At 45.6% G+C, this 15,536-nt stretch overlaps 1 protein-coding gene across 1 annotated transcript in view; it reads right to left on the minus strand.

Annotated features, from left to right (window-relative positions):
• The window catches only part of LOC121275046 (rap1 GTPase-activating protein 1-like), a gene marked incomplete at both ends in the record, with an annotated part of 115,241 nt that overhangs the window by 12,825 nt on the left and 86,880 nt on the right, over nucleotides 1–15,536 (minus strand). The window contains one exon of the mRNA XM_041182437.1: nucleotides 671–749. Coding sequence (XP_041038371.1) covers nucleotides 671–749 — 79 coding nt within the window. The remainder of the gene's footprint in view (nucleotides 1–670; nucleotides 750–15,536) is intronic.

The following is a 15,536-nucleotide window of genomic DNA, read 5'->3' on the forward strand; positions in this document are numbered from 1 at the left end:
TTTATACCCAGTGTCAGCATCGAGCACTCCCAGGGACAGGTACAATACAGAGCTCTCTCTACACTACCCTGACAGTGTAACCCCCTCCCCACTTTATACCCAGTGTCAGCATCGAGCAATGTCATGGACAGGTACAATACAGAGCTCGCTCTACACTACCCTGACAGTGTAACCCCCTCCCCACTTTATACCCAGTTTCAGCATCGAGCAATGTCATGGACAGGTACAATACAGAGCTCGCTCTACACTACCCTGACAGTGTAACCCCCTCCCCACTTTATACCCAGTGTCAGCATCGAGCTCTCCTAGGGACAGGTACAATACAGAGCTCTCTCTACACTACCCTGACAGTGTAACCCCCTACCCACTTTATACCCAGTTTCAGCATCGAGCTCTCCTAGGGACAGGTACAATACAGAACTCCCTCTACACTACCCTGACAGTGTTACCTCCTCCCCACTTTATACCCAGTGTCAGCATCGAGCGCTCCCAGGGACAGGTACAATACAGAACTCCCTCTACACTACCCTGACAGTGTTACCTCCTCCCCACTTTATACCCAGTGTCAGCATCGAGCACTCCCAGGGACAGGTACAATACAGAGCTCTCTCTACATTACCCTAGCAGCTTTAGCAATCTCCGTAGTAAATGATCCTGGAATGCTTCTCACCTTCGCCATCTGAACTGCACTTGGGAACTCAGTGAGGTTCGATATGGGAACCAAGGTACTGTAGTTCTGCATCTTAGTCCTTCATTAACAAGAGAGAGAAAGGTTTGGAAATCTCTTTTCTTGATTAATTGTGCACTCAGCATTACCTTACTCAACTACGCAATAATAGGAGGGAGGGTGTTCATCCCATCTATCTTCTGCTGCATAAAATGCAAGTTCAACAGAGAGGCAGGGAGACAAGGTCAAAGCAAACGGACAATATATCCACATCTGGGAATCCCAAGCCTCGACGTTATAACCAAGGTGCACTTATACAGCTCCAGTACTGAGGGAGCGCCGCACTGTCAGAGAGTCAGCGCGGAGGGAGAGCCGCACTGTCGGAGGGTCAGTACTGAGGGAGAGCTGCACTGTCGGAGGGTCAGTACTGAGGGAGAGCCGCACTGTCGGAGGGTCAGTGCTGAGGGAGAGCTGCACTGTCGGAGGGTCAGCGCTGAGGGAGAGCCGCACTGTCGGAGGGTCAGTACTGAGGGAGAGCCGCACTGTCGGAGGGTCAGTACTGAGGGAGAGCCGCACTGTCGGAGGTTCAGTACTGAGGGAGAGCCGCACTGTCAGAGGGTCAGTACTGAGGGAGTGCCGCACTTTCAGAGGGTCAGTACTGAGGGAGTGCCGCACTGTCAGAGGGTCAGTACTGAGGGAGCGCCGCACTGTCGGAGGGTCAGTACTGAGGGAGCGCCGCACTTTCAGAGGGTCAGTACTGAGGGAGCGCCGCACTGTCAGAGGGTCAGTACTGAGGGAGCGCCGCACTTTCAGAGGGTCAGTACTGAGGGAGAGCTGCACTGTCAGTGGGTCAGTGCTGAGATCATTTGGGGGTTCAGGGTGTCTGTGCATTGGGGTTTCAGTGTGTCTGTGTATTGGGGGTTCATTGTGGCTGTGTATTGTGGGTTCAGTGTATCTGTTTATTGGCTTTCAGTGTGACTCTGTATTGGGGGTTCAGTGTGTCTGTGTATTGGGTGTTCAGTGTGTCTGTGTATTGGGGTTCAGTTTGCCTGTGTATTGGGGTTTTGTGTGTCTGTGTATTGGGGTTTCAGTGTGTCTGTCTGTGTATTGGGGGTTCAGTGCGTCTTTGTATTGTGGGTTCAGTGTGTCTGTGTTTTGGGGGTTCAGTGTATCTGGGTATTGGGGGTTCAGTGTGTTTGTCTATTGGGTGTTCAGTGTATCTGTGTATTGGGGGTTCAGTGTGTTCGTGTATTGGGGGTTCAGTGTGCCTGTGTATTGGGGGTTCACTGTGTGTGTGTATTGAGGTTTCAGTGTGTCGGTGTTTTGGGGGTTCAGTGTATCTATGTATTTGGGGTTCAGTATGTTTGTGCATTGGGGGTTCAGTGTGTCTGTGTATTGGTGGTTCAGTGTATCTGTGCTTTGGGTATTCAGTGTGTTTGTGTATTGTGTGTTCTGTGTATCTGTGTATTGTGTGTTCTGTGTGTCTGTGTATTCGGGGTTCAGTGTGTCTGTGTATTGGAGGTTCAGTGTGTCTGTGTATTCGGGGTTCAGTGTGTCTGTGTATTGGGGGTTCAGTGTATCTGTGTATTGTGGGTTCAGTGTGTCTTGTGTATTGTGGGTTCAGTGTGTCTGTGTATTGGGGGTTCAGTGTGTCTGTGAATTGGGGGTTCAGTTTGTCTCTGTATTGAGGGTTCAGTGTCTTTGTCTGTGTATTGGGGTTTCAATGTGTGTGTGTATTGGGGGTTCATTTTGTCTCTGTATTGGGGGTTCAGTGTGTTTGTCTGTGTATTGGGGTTTCAGTGTGTTTGTCTATTAGGGGTTCAGTGTGTCTGTGTATTGGAGTTTCAATGTGTTTGTGTATTGTGGGTTCAGTGTTTCTCTGTACTGTGGGTTCAGTGTGCCTCTGTATTGGGGGTTCAGTGTGTTTGTGTATTGTGGGTTCAGTGTGTCTCTGTATTGGGGGTTCAGTGTGTCTCTGTATTGGGAGTTCAGTGTGTGGGGATATTGGGGGTTCAGTGCATCTGTGTTTTAGGGTTTCAGTGTATCTGTGTATTTGGGGTTTCAGTGTGTCTGTGTAAGGGGGATTCAGTGTGTCTGTGTATTGGGGTTCAGTATGTTTGTGTATTGGTGTTTCAGTGTGTCTGTGCATTGGGGGTGAAGTGTCTCTGTGCATTCAGGGTTCAGTGTGTCTGTGTATTGGGGGTTCAGTGTGTTTGTGTATTGGGGGTTCAGTGTGTCTCTGTATTAGGGGGTTCAGTGTGTCTCTGTATTGGGAGTTCAGTGTGTGGGGGTATTGGGGGTTCAGTGTATCTGTGTTTTAGGGTTTCAGTGTATCTGTGTATTTGGGGTTTCAGTGTGTCTGTGTAAGGGGGATTCAGTGTGTATGTGTATTGGGGTTCAGTATGTTTGTGTATTGGTGTTTCAGTGTGTCTGTGCATTGTGGGTGAAGTGTCTCTGTGCATTCAGGGTTCAGTGTGTTTGTGTATTGTGGGTTCAGTGTGTCTGTGTATTGGGTGTTCTGTGTGTCTGTGTATTGATGGTTCAGTGTATCCGTGCATTGGGGGTACAGTTTGTCTTTGTATTGGGGTTCAGTTTGTCTGTGTATTGTGGGTTCAGTGTGTTTGTCTATTTGGGGTTCAGTGTGTCTGTGTATTGGGGGTTCAGTGTGTCTGTGTATTAGGGGTTCAGTGTGTCTATGTATTGGAAGTTTGGTGTGTGTGTGTATTGGGGTTTCAGTGTGTCTATGAATTGGGGGTTCAGTGTGTCTGTGTATTGGGTGTTCAGTGTGTCTGTATATTGGGGGTTCAGTGTGTCTGTATACTGGGGGGTTAGTGTGTCTGTGTATTGGTGTTTCATTGTGTCTGTATATTGGGGGTTCAGTGTGTCTGTGTATTGGGGGTTCAGTGTGTTTGTCTGTGTATTGGGTGTTCAGTGTGTCTGTGTATTGGGGGTTCAGTGTGTTTGTCTATTGGGGGTTAAGTGCATCTGTGTATTGGGGGTTCAGCGTTTCTGTGTTTTGGGGGTTCAGTGTGTCTGTGTATTGGGGGTTCAGTTTGTCTTTGTACTGGTGTTCAGTGCGTCTGTGTATTGGGGTTTCAGTGTGTTTGTCTATTGGGGGTTCAGTGCATCTGTGTGTTGGGGGTTCAGTGTTTCTGTGTTTTGGGGGTTCAGTGTGTCTGTGTATTGGGGGTTCAGTTTGTCTGTGTATTGGGGTTTCAGTGTGTTTGTGTATTTTGGGTTCAGTCTGTCTGTGTATTGTGGGTTCAGTGTATCTGTGTATTGGGTGTTCAGTGTGTCTGTGTATTGGGAGTTCAGTGTGTGTGTGTATTGGGGGTTCTGTGTGTCTGTGTTTTGGGGGTTCAGAGTATCTGTGTATTTGGGGTTCGGTATGTTTGTGTATTGGTGTTTCAGTGCGTCTATGTATTGGTGGTTCAGTGTATCTGTGCATTGGGCGTTCAGTGTGCTTGGGTATTGTGTGTTCAGTGTGTCTGTGTACTGGGTGTTCAGTGCGTCTGTGTATTGGGGGTTCAGTGTGTTTGTCTATTGGGGGTTCAGTGCATCTGTGTATTGGGGGTTCAGTGTTTCTGTGTTTTGGGTGTTTAGTGTGTCTGTGTATTTGGGGTTCAGTTTGTCTGTGTATTGGGGTTTCAGTGTGTTTGTGTATTTTGGGTTCAGTGTGTCTGTGTATTGTGGGTTCAGTGTGTCTGTGTATTGGGTGTTCAGTGTGTCTGTGTATTGGGAGTTCAGTGTGTGTGTGTATTGGGGGTTCAGTGTGTCTGTGTTTTGGGGGTTCAGTGTATCTGTGTATTTGAGGTTCTGTATGTTTGTGTATTGGTGTTTCAGTGTGTCTATGTATTGATGGTTCATTGTATCTGTGCATTGGGCATTCAGTGTGTTTGTGTATTGTGTGTTCACTGTGTCTGTGTACTGGGTGTTCAGTGCATTTGTGTATTGGGGCTCAGTGTGTCTCTGTATTGGTGGTTCAGTTTGTCGGTATATTGGGGGTTCAGTGTGTCTGTGTTTTGGGGGCTCAGTGTGTCTTGTGTATTGGGGGTTCAGTGTGACTGTGTATTGGGTGTTCAGTGTGTTTGTCTATTGGGGGTTCAGTGTGTCGGTGTATTGGGGGTTCAGTGTGTCTGTGTATTGGGGGTTCAGTGTACCTGTGCATTGGGTATTCAGTGTGTTTGTGTATTGTGTGTTCAGTGTGTCTGTGTATTGTGTGTTCAATGTGTCTGTGTATTTGGGGTTCAATGTGTCTGTGTATTGGGGGTTCAGTGTGTCTGTATATTGGGGGTTCAGTATGTCTGTGTATTGTGGGTTCAGTGTGTTTGTGTATTGGGTGTTCAGTGTGTCTTGTGTATTGTGGGTTCAGTGTGTCTGTGTATTGGGCGTTCAGTGTGTCTGTGTATTGGGGGTTCAGTGTATCTGTGTATTGGGGGTTCAGTGTGTCTATGTATTGTGGGTTCAGTGTGTCTTGTGCATTGTGGGTTCAGTGTGTCTGTGTATTGGGGGTTCAGTGTTTCTGTGTATTGGGGGTTCAGTGTACCTGTGCATTGTGTATTCCGTGTGTTTGTGTATTGTGTGTTCAGTGTGTCTGTGTATTGTGTGTTCAATGTGTCTGTGTATTTGGGGTTCAATGTGTCTGTGTATTGGGGGTTCAGTGTGTCTGTATATTGGGGGTTCAGTATGTCTGTGTATTGTGGGTTCAGTGTGTTTGTGTATTGGGGGTTCAGTGTGTCTTGTCTATTGTGGGTTCAGTGTGTCTGTGTATTAGGCGTTCAGTGTGTCTGTGTTTTGGGGGTTCAGTGTATCTGTGTATTGGGGGTTCAGTGTGTCTATGTATTGTGGGTTCAGTGTGGCTTGTGTATTGGGGGTTCAGTGTACCTGTGCATTGGGTATTCAGTGTGTTTGTGTATTGGGTGTTCAGTCTGTCTGTATATTGTGTGTTCAATGTGTCTGTGTATTTGGGGTTCAGTGTGTCTTGTGTATTGTGGGTTCAGTGTGTCTGTGTATTGGGCGTTCAGTGTGTCTGTGTATTGGGGGTTCAGTGTATCTGTGTATTGGGGGTTCAGTGTGTCTATGTATTGTGGGTTCAGTGTGTCTTGTGTATTGTGTATTCAATGTGTCTGTGTATTGGGGATTCAGTGTGTCTTTGAATTGGGGTTTCAGTTTGTCTCTGTATTGAGGGTTCAGTGTCTTTGTCTGTGTATTGGGGTTTCAATGTGTGTGTGTATTGGGAGTTCATTTTGTCTCTGTATTGGGGGTTCAGTGTGTTTGTCTGTGCATTGGGGTTTCAGTGTGTTTGTCTATTAGGGGTTCAGTGTGTCTGTGTATTGGAGTTTCAATGTGTTTGTGTATTGTGGGTTCAGTGTTTCTCTGTATTGTGGGTTCAGTGTGTTTGTGCATTGGGGGTTCAGGGTTTCTGTGTATTGGTTTTCAGTGTGTTTGTGTATTGGGGGTTCAGTGTGTCTCTGTATTGGGAGTTCAGTGTGTGGGGGTATTGGGGGTTCAGTGTATCTGTGTTTTAGGGTTTCAGTGTATCTGTGTATTTGGGGTTTCAGTGTGTCTGTGTAAGGGGGATTCAGTGTGTCTGTGTATTGGGGTTCAGTATGTTTGTGTATTGGTGTTTCAGTGTGTCTGTGCATTGGGAGTGAAGTGTCTCTGTGCATTCGGGGTTCAGTGTGTTTGTGTATTGTGGGTTCAGTGTGTGTGTGTATTGGGTGTTCTGTGTGTCTGTGTATTGATGGTTCAGTGTATCCGTGCATTGGGGGTACAGTTTGTCTTTGTATTGGGGTTCAGTTTGTCTGTGTATTGTGGGTTCAGTGTGTTCATCTGTTTGGGGTTCAGTGTGTCTGTGTATTGGGGCTTCAGTGTGTCTGTGTATTAGGGGTTCAGTGTGTCTATGTATTGGATGTTTGGTGTGTGTGTGTATTGGGGTTTCAGTTTGTCTATGAATTGGGGGTTCAGTGTGTCTGTGTATTGGGTGTTCAGTGTGTCTGTATATTGGGGGTTCAGTGTGTCTGTGTACTGGGGGTTCAATGTGTCTGTGTATTGGTGTTTCATTGTGTCTTATATTGGGGGTTCAGTGTGTCTGTGTATTGGGGATTCAGTGTGTCTGTGTTTTGGGGGTTCAGTGTATCTGTGTATTGGGGATTCAGCGTGTTTGTCTATTGGGTGTTCAGTGTATCTGTGTATTGGGGGTTCAGTGTGTTTGTGTATTGGGGGTTCAGTGTGTTTGTGTATTGCGGGTTCAGTGTGTCTGTGTATTGGGGGTTCAGTGTGTCTGTGTATTGGGGGTTCACTGTGTGTGTGTATTGAGGTTTCAGTGTGTCGGTGTTTTGGGGGTTCAGTGTATCTATGTATTTGGGGTTCAGTATGTTTGTGCTTTGGGGGTTCAGTGTGTCTGTGTATTGGTGGTTCAGTGTATCTGTGCTTTGGGTATTCAGTGTGTTTGTGTATTGTGTGTTCTGTGTATCTGTGTATTGTGTGTTCAATGTGTCTGTGCATTTGGGGTTCAGTGTGTCTATGTGTATTGGAGGTTCAGTGTGTCTGTGTATTCAGGGTTCAGTGTGTCTGTGTATTGTGGGTTCAGTGTATCTGTGTATTGTGGATTCAGTGTGTCTGTGTATTGGGTGTTCAGTGTGTCTGTGTATTGGGTGGTCAGTGTTACTGTGTATTGGGTGTTCAGTGTGTTTGTCTATTGGGGGTTCAGTGTGTCGGTGTATTGGGGGTTCAGTGTGTCTGTGTATTGGGGGTTCAGTGTACCTGTGCATTGGGTATTCAGTGTGTTTGTGTATTGTGTGTTCAGTGTGTCTGTGTATTGTGTGTTCAATGTGTCTGTGTATTTGGGGTTCAATGTGTCTGTGTATTGGGGGTTCAGTGTGTCTGTATATTGGGGGTTCAGTATGTCTGTGTATTGTGGGTTCAGTTTGTTTGTGTATTAGGGGTTCAGTGTGTCTATGTATTGGAAGTTTGGTGTGTGTGTGTATTGGGGTTTCAGTGTGTCTATGAATTGGGGGTTCAGTGTGTCTGTGTATTGGGTGTTCAGTGTGTCTGTATATTGGGGGTTCAGTGTGTCTGTGTATTGGGGGTTCAGTGTTTCTGTGTATTGGGGGTTCAGTGTACCTGTGCATTGGGTATTCAGTGTGTTTGTGTATTGTGTGTTCAGTGTGTCTGTATATTGTGTGTTCAATGTGTCTGTGTATTGGGGGTTCAGTGTGTCTTGTCTATTGTGGGTTCAGTGTGTAAGTGTATTAGGCATTCAGTGTGTCTGTGTTTTGGGGGTTCAGTGTATCTGTGTTTTGGGGGTTCAGTGTGTCTATGTATTGTGGGTTCAGTGTGTCTTGTGTATTGGGGGTTCAGTGTACCTGTGCATTGTGTATTCAGTGTGTTTGTCTATTGGGTGTTCAGTCTGTCTGTATATTGTGTGTTCAATGTGTCTGTGTATTTGGGGTTCAGTGTGTCTTGTGTATTGTGGGTTCAGTGTGTCTGTGTATTGGGCGTTCAGTGTGTCTGTGTATTGGGGGTTCAGTGTACCTGTGTATTGGGGGTTCAGTGTGTCTATGTATTGTGGGTTCAGTGTGTCTTGTGTATTGTGTATTCAGTGTGTCTGTGTATTGGGGATTCAGTGTGTCTTTGAATTGGGGGTTCAGTTTGTCTCTGTATTGAGGGTTCAGTGTCTTTGTCTGTGTATTGGGGTTTCAATGTGTGTGTGTATTGGGAGTTCATTTTGTCTCTGTATTGGGGGTTCAGTGTGTTTGTCTGTGCATTGGGAGTTCAGTGTGTTTGTCTATTAGGGGTTCAGTGTGTCTGTGTATTGGAGTTTCAATGTGTTTGTGTATTGTGGGTTCAGTGTTTCTCTGTATTGTGGGTTCAGTGTGTTTGTGCATTGGGGGTTCAGGGTTTCTGTGTATTGGTTTTCAGTGTGTTTGTGTATTAGGGGTTCAGTGTGTCTCTGTATTGGGAGTTCAGTGTGTGGGGGTATTGGGGGTTCAGTGTATCTGTGTTTTAGGGTTTCAGTGTATCTGTGTATTTGGGGTTTCAGTGTGTCTGTGTAAGGGGGATTCAGTGTGTCTGTGTATTGGGGTTCAGTATGTTTGTGTATTGGTGTTTCAGTGTGTCTGTGCATTGGGAGTGAAGTTTCTCTGTGCATTCGGGGTTCAGAGTGTTTGTGTATTGTGGGTTCAGTGTGTGTGTGTATTGGGTGTTCTGTGTGTCTGTGTATTGATGGTTCAGTGTATCCGTGCATTGGGGGTACAGTTTGTCTTTGTATTGGGGTTCAGTTTGTCTGTGTATTGTGGGTTCAGTGTGTTTATCTGTTTGGGGTTCAGTGTGTCTTTGTATTGGGGCTTCAGTGTGTCTGAGTATTAGGGGTTCAGTGTGTCTATGTATTGGATGTTTGGTGTGTGTGTGTATTGGGGTTTCAGTTTGTCTATGAATTGGGGGTTCAGTGTGTCTGTGTATTGGGTGTTCAGTGTGTCTGTATATTGGGGGTTCAGTGTGTCTGTGTACTGGGGGTTCAATGTGTCTGTGTATTGGTGTTTCATTGTGTCTTATATTGGGGGTTCAGTGTGTCTGTGTATTGGGGATTCAGTGTGTCTGTGTTTTGGGGGTTCAGTGTATCTGTGTATTGGGGATTCAGCGTGTTTGTCTATTGGGTGTTCAGTGTATCTGTGTATTGGGGGTTCAGTGTGTTTGTGTATTGGGGGTTCAGTGTGTTTGTGTATTGCGGGTTCAGTGTGTCTGTGTATTGGGGGTTCAGTGTGTCTGTGTATTGGGGGTTCACTGTGTGTGTGTATTGAGGTTTCAGTGTGTCGGTGTTTTGGGGGTTCAGTGTATCTATGTATTTGGGGTTCAGTATGTTTGTGCTTTGGGGGTTCAGTGTGTCTGTGTATTGGTGGTTCAGTGTATCTGTGCTTTGGGTATTCAGTGTGTTTGTGTATTGTGTGTTCTGTGTATCTGTGTATTGTGTGTTCAGTGTGTCTGTGTATTTGGGGTTCAGTGTGTCTATGTGTATTGGAGGTTCAGTGTGTCTGTGTATTCAGGGTTCACTGTGTCTGTGTATTGTGGGTTCAGTGTATCTGTGTATTGTGGGTTCAGTGTGTCTGTGTATTGGGTGTTCAGTGTGTCTGTGTATTGGGTGGTCAGTGTTACTGTGTATTGGGTGTTCAGTGTGTTTGTCTATTGGGGGTTCAGTGTGTCGGTGTATTGGGGGTTCAGTGTGTCTGTGTATTGGGGGTTCAGTGTACCTGTGCATTGGGTATTCAGTGTGTTTGTGTATTGTGTGTTCAGTGTGTCTGTGTATTGTGTGTTCAATGTGTCTGTGTATTTGGGGTTCAATGTGTCTGTGTATTGGGGGTTCAGTGTGTCTGTATATTGGGGGTTCAGTATGTCTGTGTATTGTGGGTTCAGTTTGTTTGTGTATTGGGGGTTCAGTGTGTCTTGTGTATTGTGGGTTCAGTGTGTCTGTGTATTGGGCGTTCAGTGTGTCTGTATATTGGGCGTTCAGTACGTCTGTGTATTGTGGGTTCAGTGTGTTTGTGTATTGGGGGTTCAGTGTGTCTTGTCTATTGTGGGTTCAGTGTGTCTGTGTATTAGGCATTCAGTGTGTCTGTGTTTTGGGGGTTCAGTGTATCTGTGTATTGGGGGTTCAGTGTGTCTATGTATTGTGGGTTCAGTGTGTCTTGTGTATTGTGGGCTCAGTGTGTCTGTGTATTGGGGGTTCAGTGTACCTGTGCATTGGGTATTCAGTGTCTTTGTGTATTGTGTGTTCAGTCTGTCTGTATATTGTGTTTGCAATGTGTCTGTGTATTTGGGGTTCAATGTGTCTGTGTATTGGGGGTTCAGTGTGTCTGTATATTGGGGGTTAAGTATGTCTGTGTATTGTGAGTTCAGTGCGTTTGTGTATTGGGGGTTCAGAGTGTCTTGTGTACAGTGGGTTCAGTGTATCTTTGTATTGGGCGTTCAGTGTGTCTGTGTATTGGGGGTTCAGTGTATCTGTGTATTGGGGGTTCAGTGTGTCTATGTATTGTGGGTTCAGTGTGTCTTGTGTATTGTGTGTTCAGTGTGTCTGTGTATTGGGGGTTCAGTGTATCTGTGAATTGGGGTTCAGTTTGTCTCTGTATTGGGGGTTCAGTGTGTTTGTCTGTGTATTGGGGTTTCAGTGTGTTTGTCTATTAGGGGTTCAGTGTGTCTGTGTATTGTGGGTTCAGTGTGTCTGTGTATTGGGTGTTCAGTGTGTCTGTGTATTGGGTGGTCAGTGTTACTGTGTATTGGGTGTTCAGTGTGTTTGTCTATTGGGGGTTCAGTGTGTCGGTGTATTGGGGGTTCAGTGTGTCTGTGTATTGGGGGTTCAGTGTACCTGTGCATTGGGTATTCAGTGTGTTTGTGTATTGTGTGTTCAGTGTGTCTGTGTATTGTGTGTTCAATGTGTCTGTGTATTTGGGGTTCAATGTGTCTGTGTATTGGGGGTTCAGTGTGTCTGTATATTGGGGGTTCAGTATGTCTGTGTATTGTGGGTTCAGTTTGTTTGTGTATTGGGGGTTCAGTGTGTCTTGTGTATTGTGGGTTCAGTGTGTCTGTGTATTGGGCGTTCAGTGTGTCTGTATATTGGGCGTTCAGTATGTCTGTGTATTGTGGGTTCAGTGTGTTTGTGTATTGGGGGTTCAGTGTGTCTTGTCTATTGTGGGTTCAGTGTGTCTGTGTATTAGGCATTCAGTGTGTCTGTGTTTTGGGGGTTCAGTGTATCTGTGTATTGGGGGTTCAGTGTGTCTATGTATTGTGGGTTCAGTGTGTCTTGTGTATTGTGGGCTCAGTGTGTCTGTGTATTGGGGGTTCAGTGTACCTGTGCATTGGGTATTCAGTGTCTTTGTGTATTGTGTGTTCAGTCTGTCTGTATATTGTGTTTGCAATGTGTCTGTGTATTTGGGGTTCAATGTGTCTGTGTATTGGGGGTTCAGTGTGTCTGTATATTGGGGGTTAAGTATGTCTGTGTATTGTGAGTTCAGTGCGTTTGTGTATTGGGGGTTCAGAGTGTCTTGTGTACAGTGGGTTCAGTGTATCTTTGTATTGGGCGTTCAGTGTGTCTGTGTATTGGGGGTTCAGTGTATCTGTGTATTGGGGGTTCAGTGTGTCTATGTATTGTGGGTTCAGTGTGTCTTGTGTATTGTGTGTTCAGTGTGTCTGTGTATTGGGGGTTCAGTGTATCTGTGAATTGGGGTTCAGTTTGTCTCTGTATTGGGGGTTCAGTGTGTTTGTCTGTGTATTGGGGTTTCAGTGTGTTTGTCTATTAGGGGTTCAGTGTGTCTGTGTATTGGAGTTTCAATGTGTTTGTGTATTGTGGGTTCAGTGTTTCTCTGTATTGTGGGTTCAGTGTGCCTCTGTATTGTGGGTTCAGTGTGGCTTGTGTATTGGGGGTTCAGTGTACCTGTGCATTGTGTATTCAGTGTGTTTGTCTATTGGGTGTTCAGTCTGTCTGTATATTGTGTGTTCAATGTGTCTGTGTATTTGGGGTTCAGTGTGTCTTGTGTATTGTGGGTTCAGTGTGTCTGTGTATTGGGCGTTCAGTGTGTCTGTGTATTGGGGGTTCAGTGTACCTGTGTATTGGGGGTTCAGTGTGTCTATGTATTGTGGGTTCAGTGTGTCTTGTGTATTGTGTATTCAGTGTGTCTGTGTATTGGGGATTCAGTGTGTCTTTGAATTGGGGGTTCAGTTTGTCTCTGTATTGAGGGTTCAGTGTCTTTGTCTGTGTATTGGGTTTTCAATGTGTGTGTGTATTGGGAGTTCATTTTGTCTCTGTATTGGGGGTTCAGTGTGTTTGTCTGTGCATTGGGAGTTCAGTGTGTTTGTCTATTAGGGGTTCAGTGTGTCTGTGTATTGGAGTTTCAATGTGTTTGTGTATTGTGGGTTCAGTGTTTCTCTGTATTGTGGGTTCAGTGTGTTTGTGCATTGGGGGTTCAGGGTTTCTGTGTATTGGTTTTCAGTGTGTTTGTGTATTAGGGGTTCAGTGTGTCTCTGTATTGGGAGTTCAGTGTGTGGGGGTATTGGGGGTTCAGTGTATCTGTGTTTTAGGGTTTCAGTGTATCTGTGTATTTGGGGTTTCAGTGTGTCTGTGTAAGGGGGATTCAGTGTGTCTGTGTATTGGGGTTCAGTATGTTTGTGTATTGGTGTTTCAGTGTGTCTGTGCATTGGGAGTGAAGTTTCTCTGTGCATTCGGGGTTCAGAGTGTTTGTGTATTGTGGGTTCAGTGTGTGTGTGTATTGGGTGTTCTGTGTGTCTGTGTATTGATGGTTCAGTGTATCCGTGCATTGGGGGTACAGTTTGTCTTTGTATTGGGGTTCAGTTTGTCTGTGTATTGTGGGTTCAGTGTGTTTATCTGTTTGGGGTTCAGTGTGTCTGTGTATTGGGGCTTCAGTGTGTCTGTGTATTAGGGGTTCAGTGTGTCTATGTATTGGATGTTTGGTGTGTGTGTGTATTGGGGTTTCAGTTTGTCTATGAATTGGGGGTTCAGTGTGTCTGTGTATTGGGTGTTCAGTGTGTCTGTATATTGGGGGTTCAGTGTGTCTGTGTACTGGGGGTTCAATGTGTCTGTGTATTGGTGTTTCATTGTGTCTTATATTGGGGGTTCAGTGTGTCTGTGTATTGGGGATTCAGTGTGTCTGTGTTTTGGGGGATCAGTGTATCTGTGTATTGGGGATTCAGCGTGTTTGTCTATTGGGTGTTCAGTGTATCTGTGTATTGGGGGTTCAGTGTGTTTGTGTATTGGGGGTTCAGTGTGTTTGTGTATTGCGGGTTCAGTGTGTCTTGTGTATTGTGTGTTCAGTGTGTCTGTGTATTGGGGGTTCAGTGTATCTGTGAATTGGGGTTCAGTTTGTCTCTGTATTGGGGGTTCAGTGTGTTTGTCTGTGTATTGGGGTTTCAGTGTGTTTGTCTATTAGGGGTTCAGTGTGTCTGTGTATTGGAGTTTCAATGTGTTTGTGTATTGTGGGTTCAGTGTTTCTCTGTATTGTGGGTTCAGTGTGCCTCTGTATTGGGTGTTCAGTGTGTTTGTGCATTGGGGGTTCAGTGTTTCTGTGTATTGGGGGTTCAGTGTGTTTGTCTATTGGAGTTTCAGGGTGTCTGTGTATTGGGGGTTCAGTGTGTCTCTGTATTGGGAGTTCAGTGTGTGGGGGTATTGGGGGTTCAGTGTATCTGTGTTTTAGGGTTTCAGTGTATCTGTGTATTTGGGGTTTCATTGTGTCTGTGTAAGGGGGATTCAGTGTGTCTGTGTATTGGGGTTCAGTATGTTTGTGTATTGGTATTTCAGTGTATCTGTGCATTGGGGGTGAAGTGTCTCTGTGCATTCGGGGTTCAGTGTGTTTGTGTATTGTGGGTTCAGTGTTTGTGTGTATTGGGTGTTCTGTGTGTCTGTGTATTGATGGTTCAGTGTATCCGTGCATTGGGGGTACAGTTTGTCTTTGTATTGGGGTTCAGTTTGTCTGTGTATTGTGGGTTCAGTGTATCTGTTTATTGGCTTTCAGTGTGACTCTGTATTGGGGGTTCAGTGTGTATGTGTATTGGGGGTTCAGTGTGTCTGTGTATTGGGGTTCAGTTTGCCTGTGTATTGGGGTTTTGTGTGTCTGTGTATTGGGGTTTCAGTGTGTCTGTCTGTGTATTGGGGGTTCAGTGCGTCTTTGTATTGTGGGTTCAGTGTGTCTGTGTTTTGGGGGTTCAGTGTATCTGTGTATTGGGGGTTCAGTGTGTTTGTCTATTGGGTGTTCAGTGTATCTGTGTATTGGGGGTTCAGTGTGTTTGTGTATTGGGTGTTCAGTGTGCCTGTGTATTGGGGGTTCACTGTGTGTGTGTATTGAGGTTTCAGTGTGTCGGTGTTTTGGGGGTTCAGTGCATCTATGTATTTGGGGTTCAGTATGTTTGTGCATTGGGGGTTCAGTGAGTCTGTGTATTGGTGGTTCAGTGTATCTGTGCTTTGGGTATTCAGTGTGTTTGTGTATTGTGTGTTCTGTGTATCTGTGTATTGTGTGTTCTGTGTGTCTGTGTATTCGGGGTTCAGTGTGTCTGTGTATTGGAGGTTCAGTGTGTCTGTGTATTCGGGGTTCAGTGTGTCTGTGTATTGGGGGTTCAGTGTATCTGTGTATTGTGGGTTCAGTGTGTCTTGTGTTTTGTGGGTTCAGTGTGTCTGTGTATTGGGGGTTCAGTGTGTCTGTGAATTGGGGGTTCAGTTTGTCTCTGTATTGAGGGTTCAGTGTCTTTGTCTGTGTATTGGGGTTTCAATGTGTGTGTGTATTGGGGGTTCATTTTGTCTCTGTATTGGGGGTTCAGTGTGTTTGTCTGTGTATTGGGGTTTCAGTGTGTTTGTCTATTAGGGGTTCAGTGTGTCTGTGTACTGGAGTTTCAATGTGTTTGTGTATTGTGGGTTCAGTGTTTCTCTGTATTGTGGGTTCAGTGTGCCTCTGTATTGGGGGTTCAGTGTGTTTGTGTAAAGTGGGTTCAGTGTGTCTCTGTATTGGGGGTTCATTGTGTCTCTGTATTGGGAGTTCAGTGTGTGGGGATATTGGGGGTTCAGTGCATCTGTGTTTTAGGGTTTCAGTGTATCTGTGTATTTGGGGTTTCAGTGTGTCTGTGTAAGGGGGATTCAGTCTGTCTGTGTATTGGGGTTCAGTATGTTTGTGTATTGGTGTTTCAGTGTGTCTGTGCATTGTGGGTGAAGTGTCTCTGTGCATTCAGGGTTCAGTGTGTTTGTGTATTGTGGGTTCAGTGTATCCGTGCATTGGGGGTACAGTTTGTCTTTGTATTGGGGTTCAGTTTGTCTGTGTATTGTGGGTTCAGTGTGTTTGTCTATTTGGGGTTCAGTGTGTCTGTGTATTGGGGGTTC

This window comes from Carcharodon carcharias, assembly GCF_017639515.1.
Source record: "Carcharodon carcharias isolate sCarCar2 chromosome 40 unlocalized genomic scaffold, sCarCar2.pri SUPER_40_unloc_7, whole genome shotgun sequence".
Lineage (NCBI taxonomy): Eukaryota > Metazoa > Chordata > Chondrichthyes > Lamniformes > Lamnidae > Carcharodon > Carcharodon carcharias.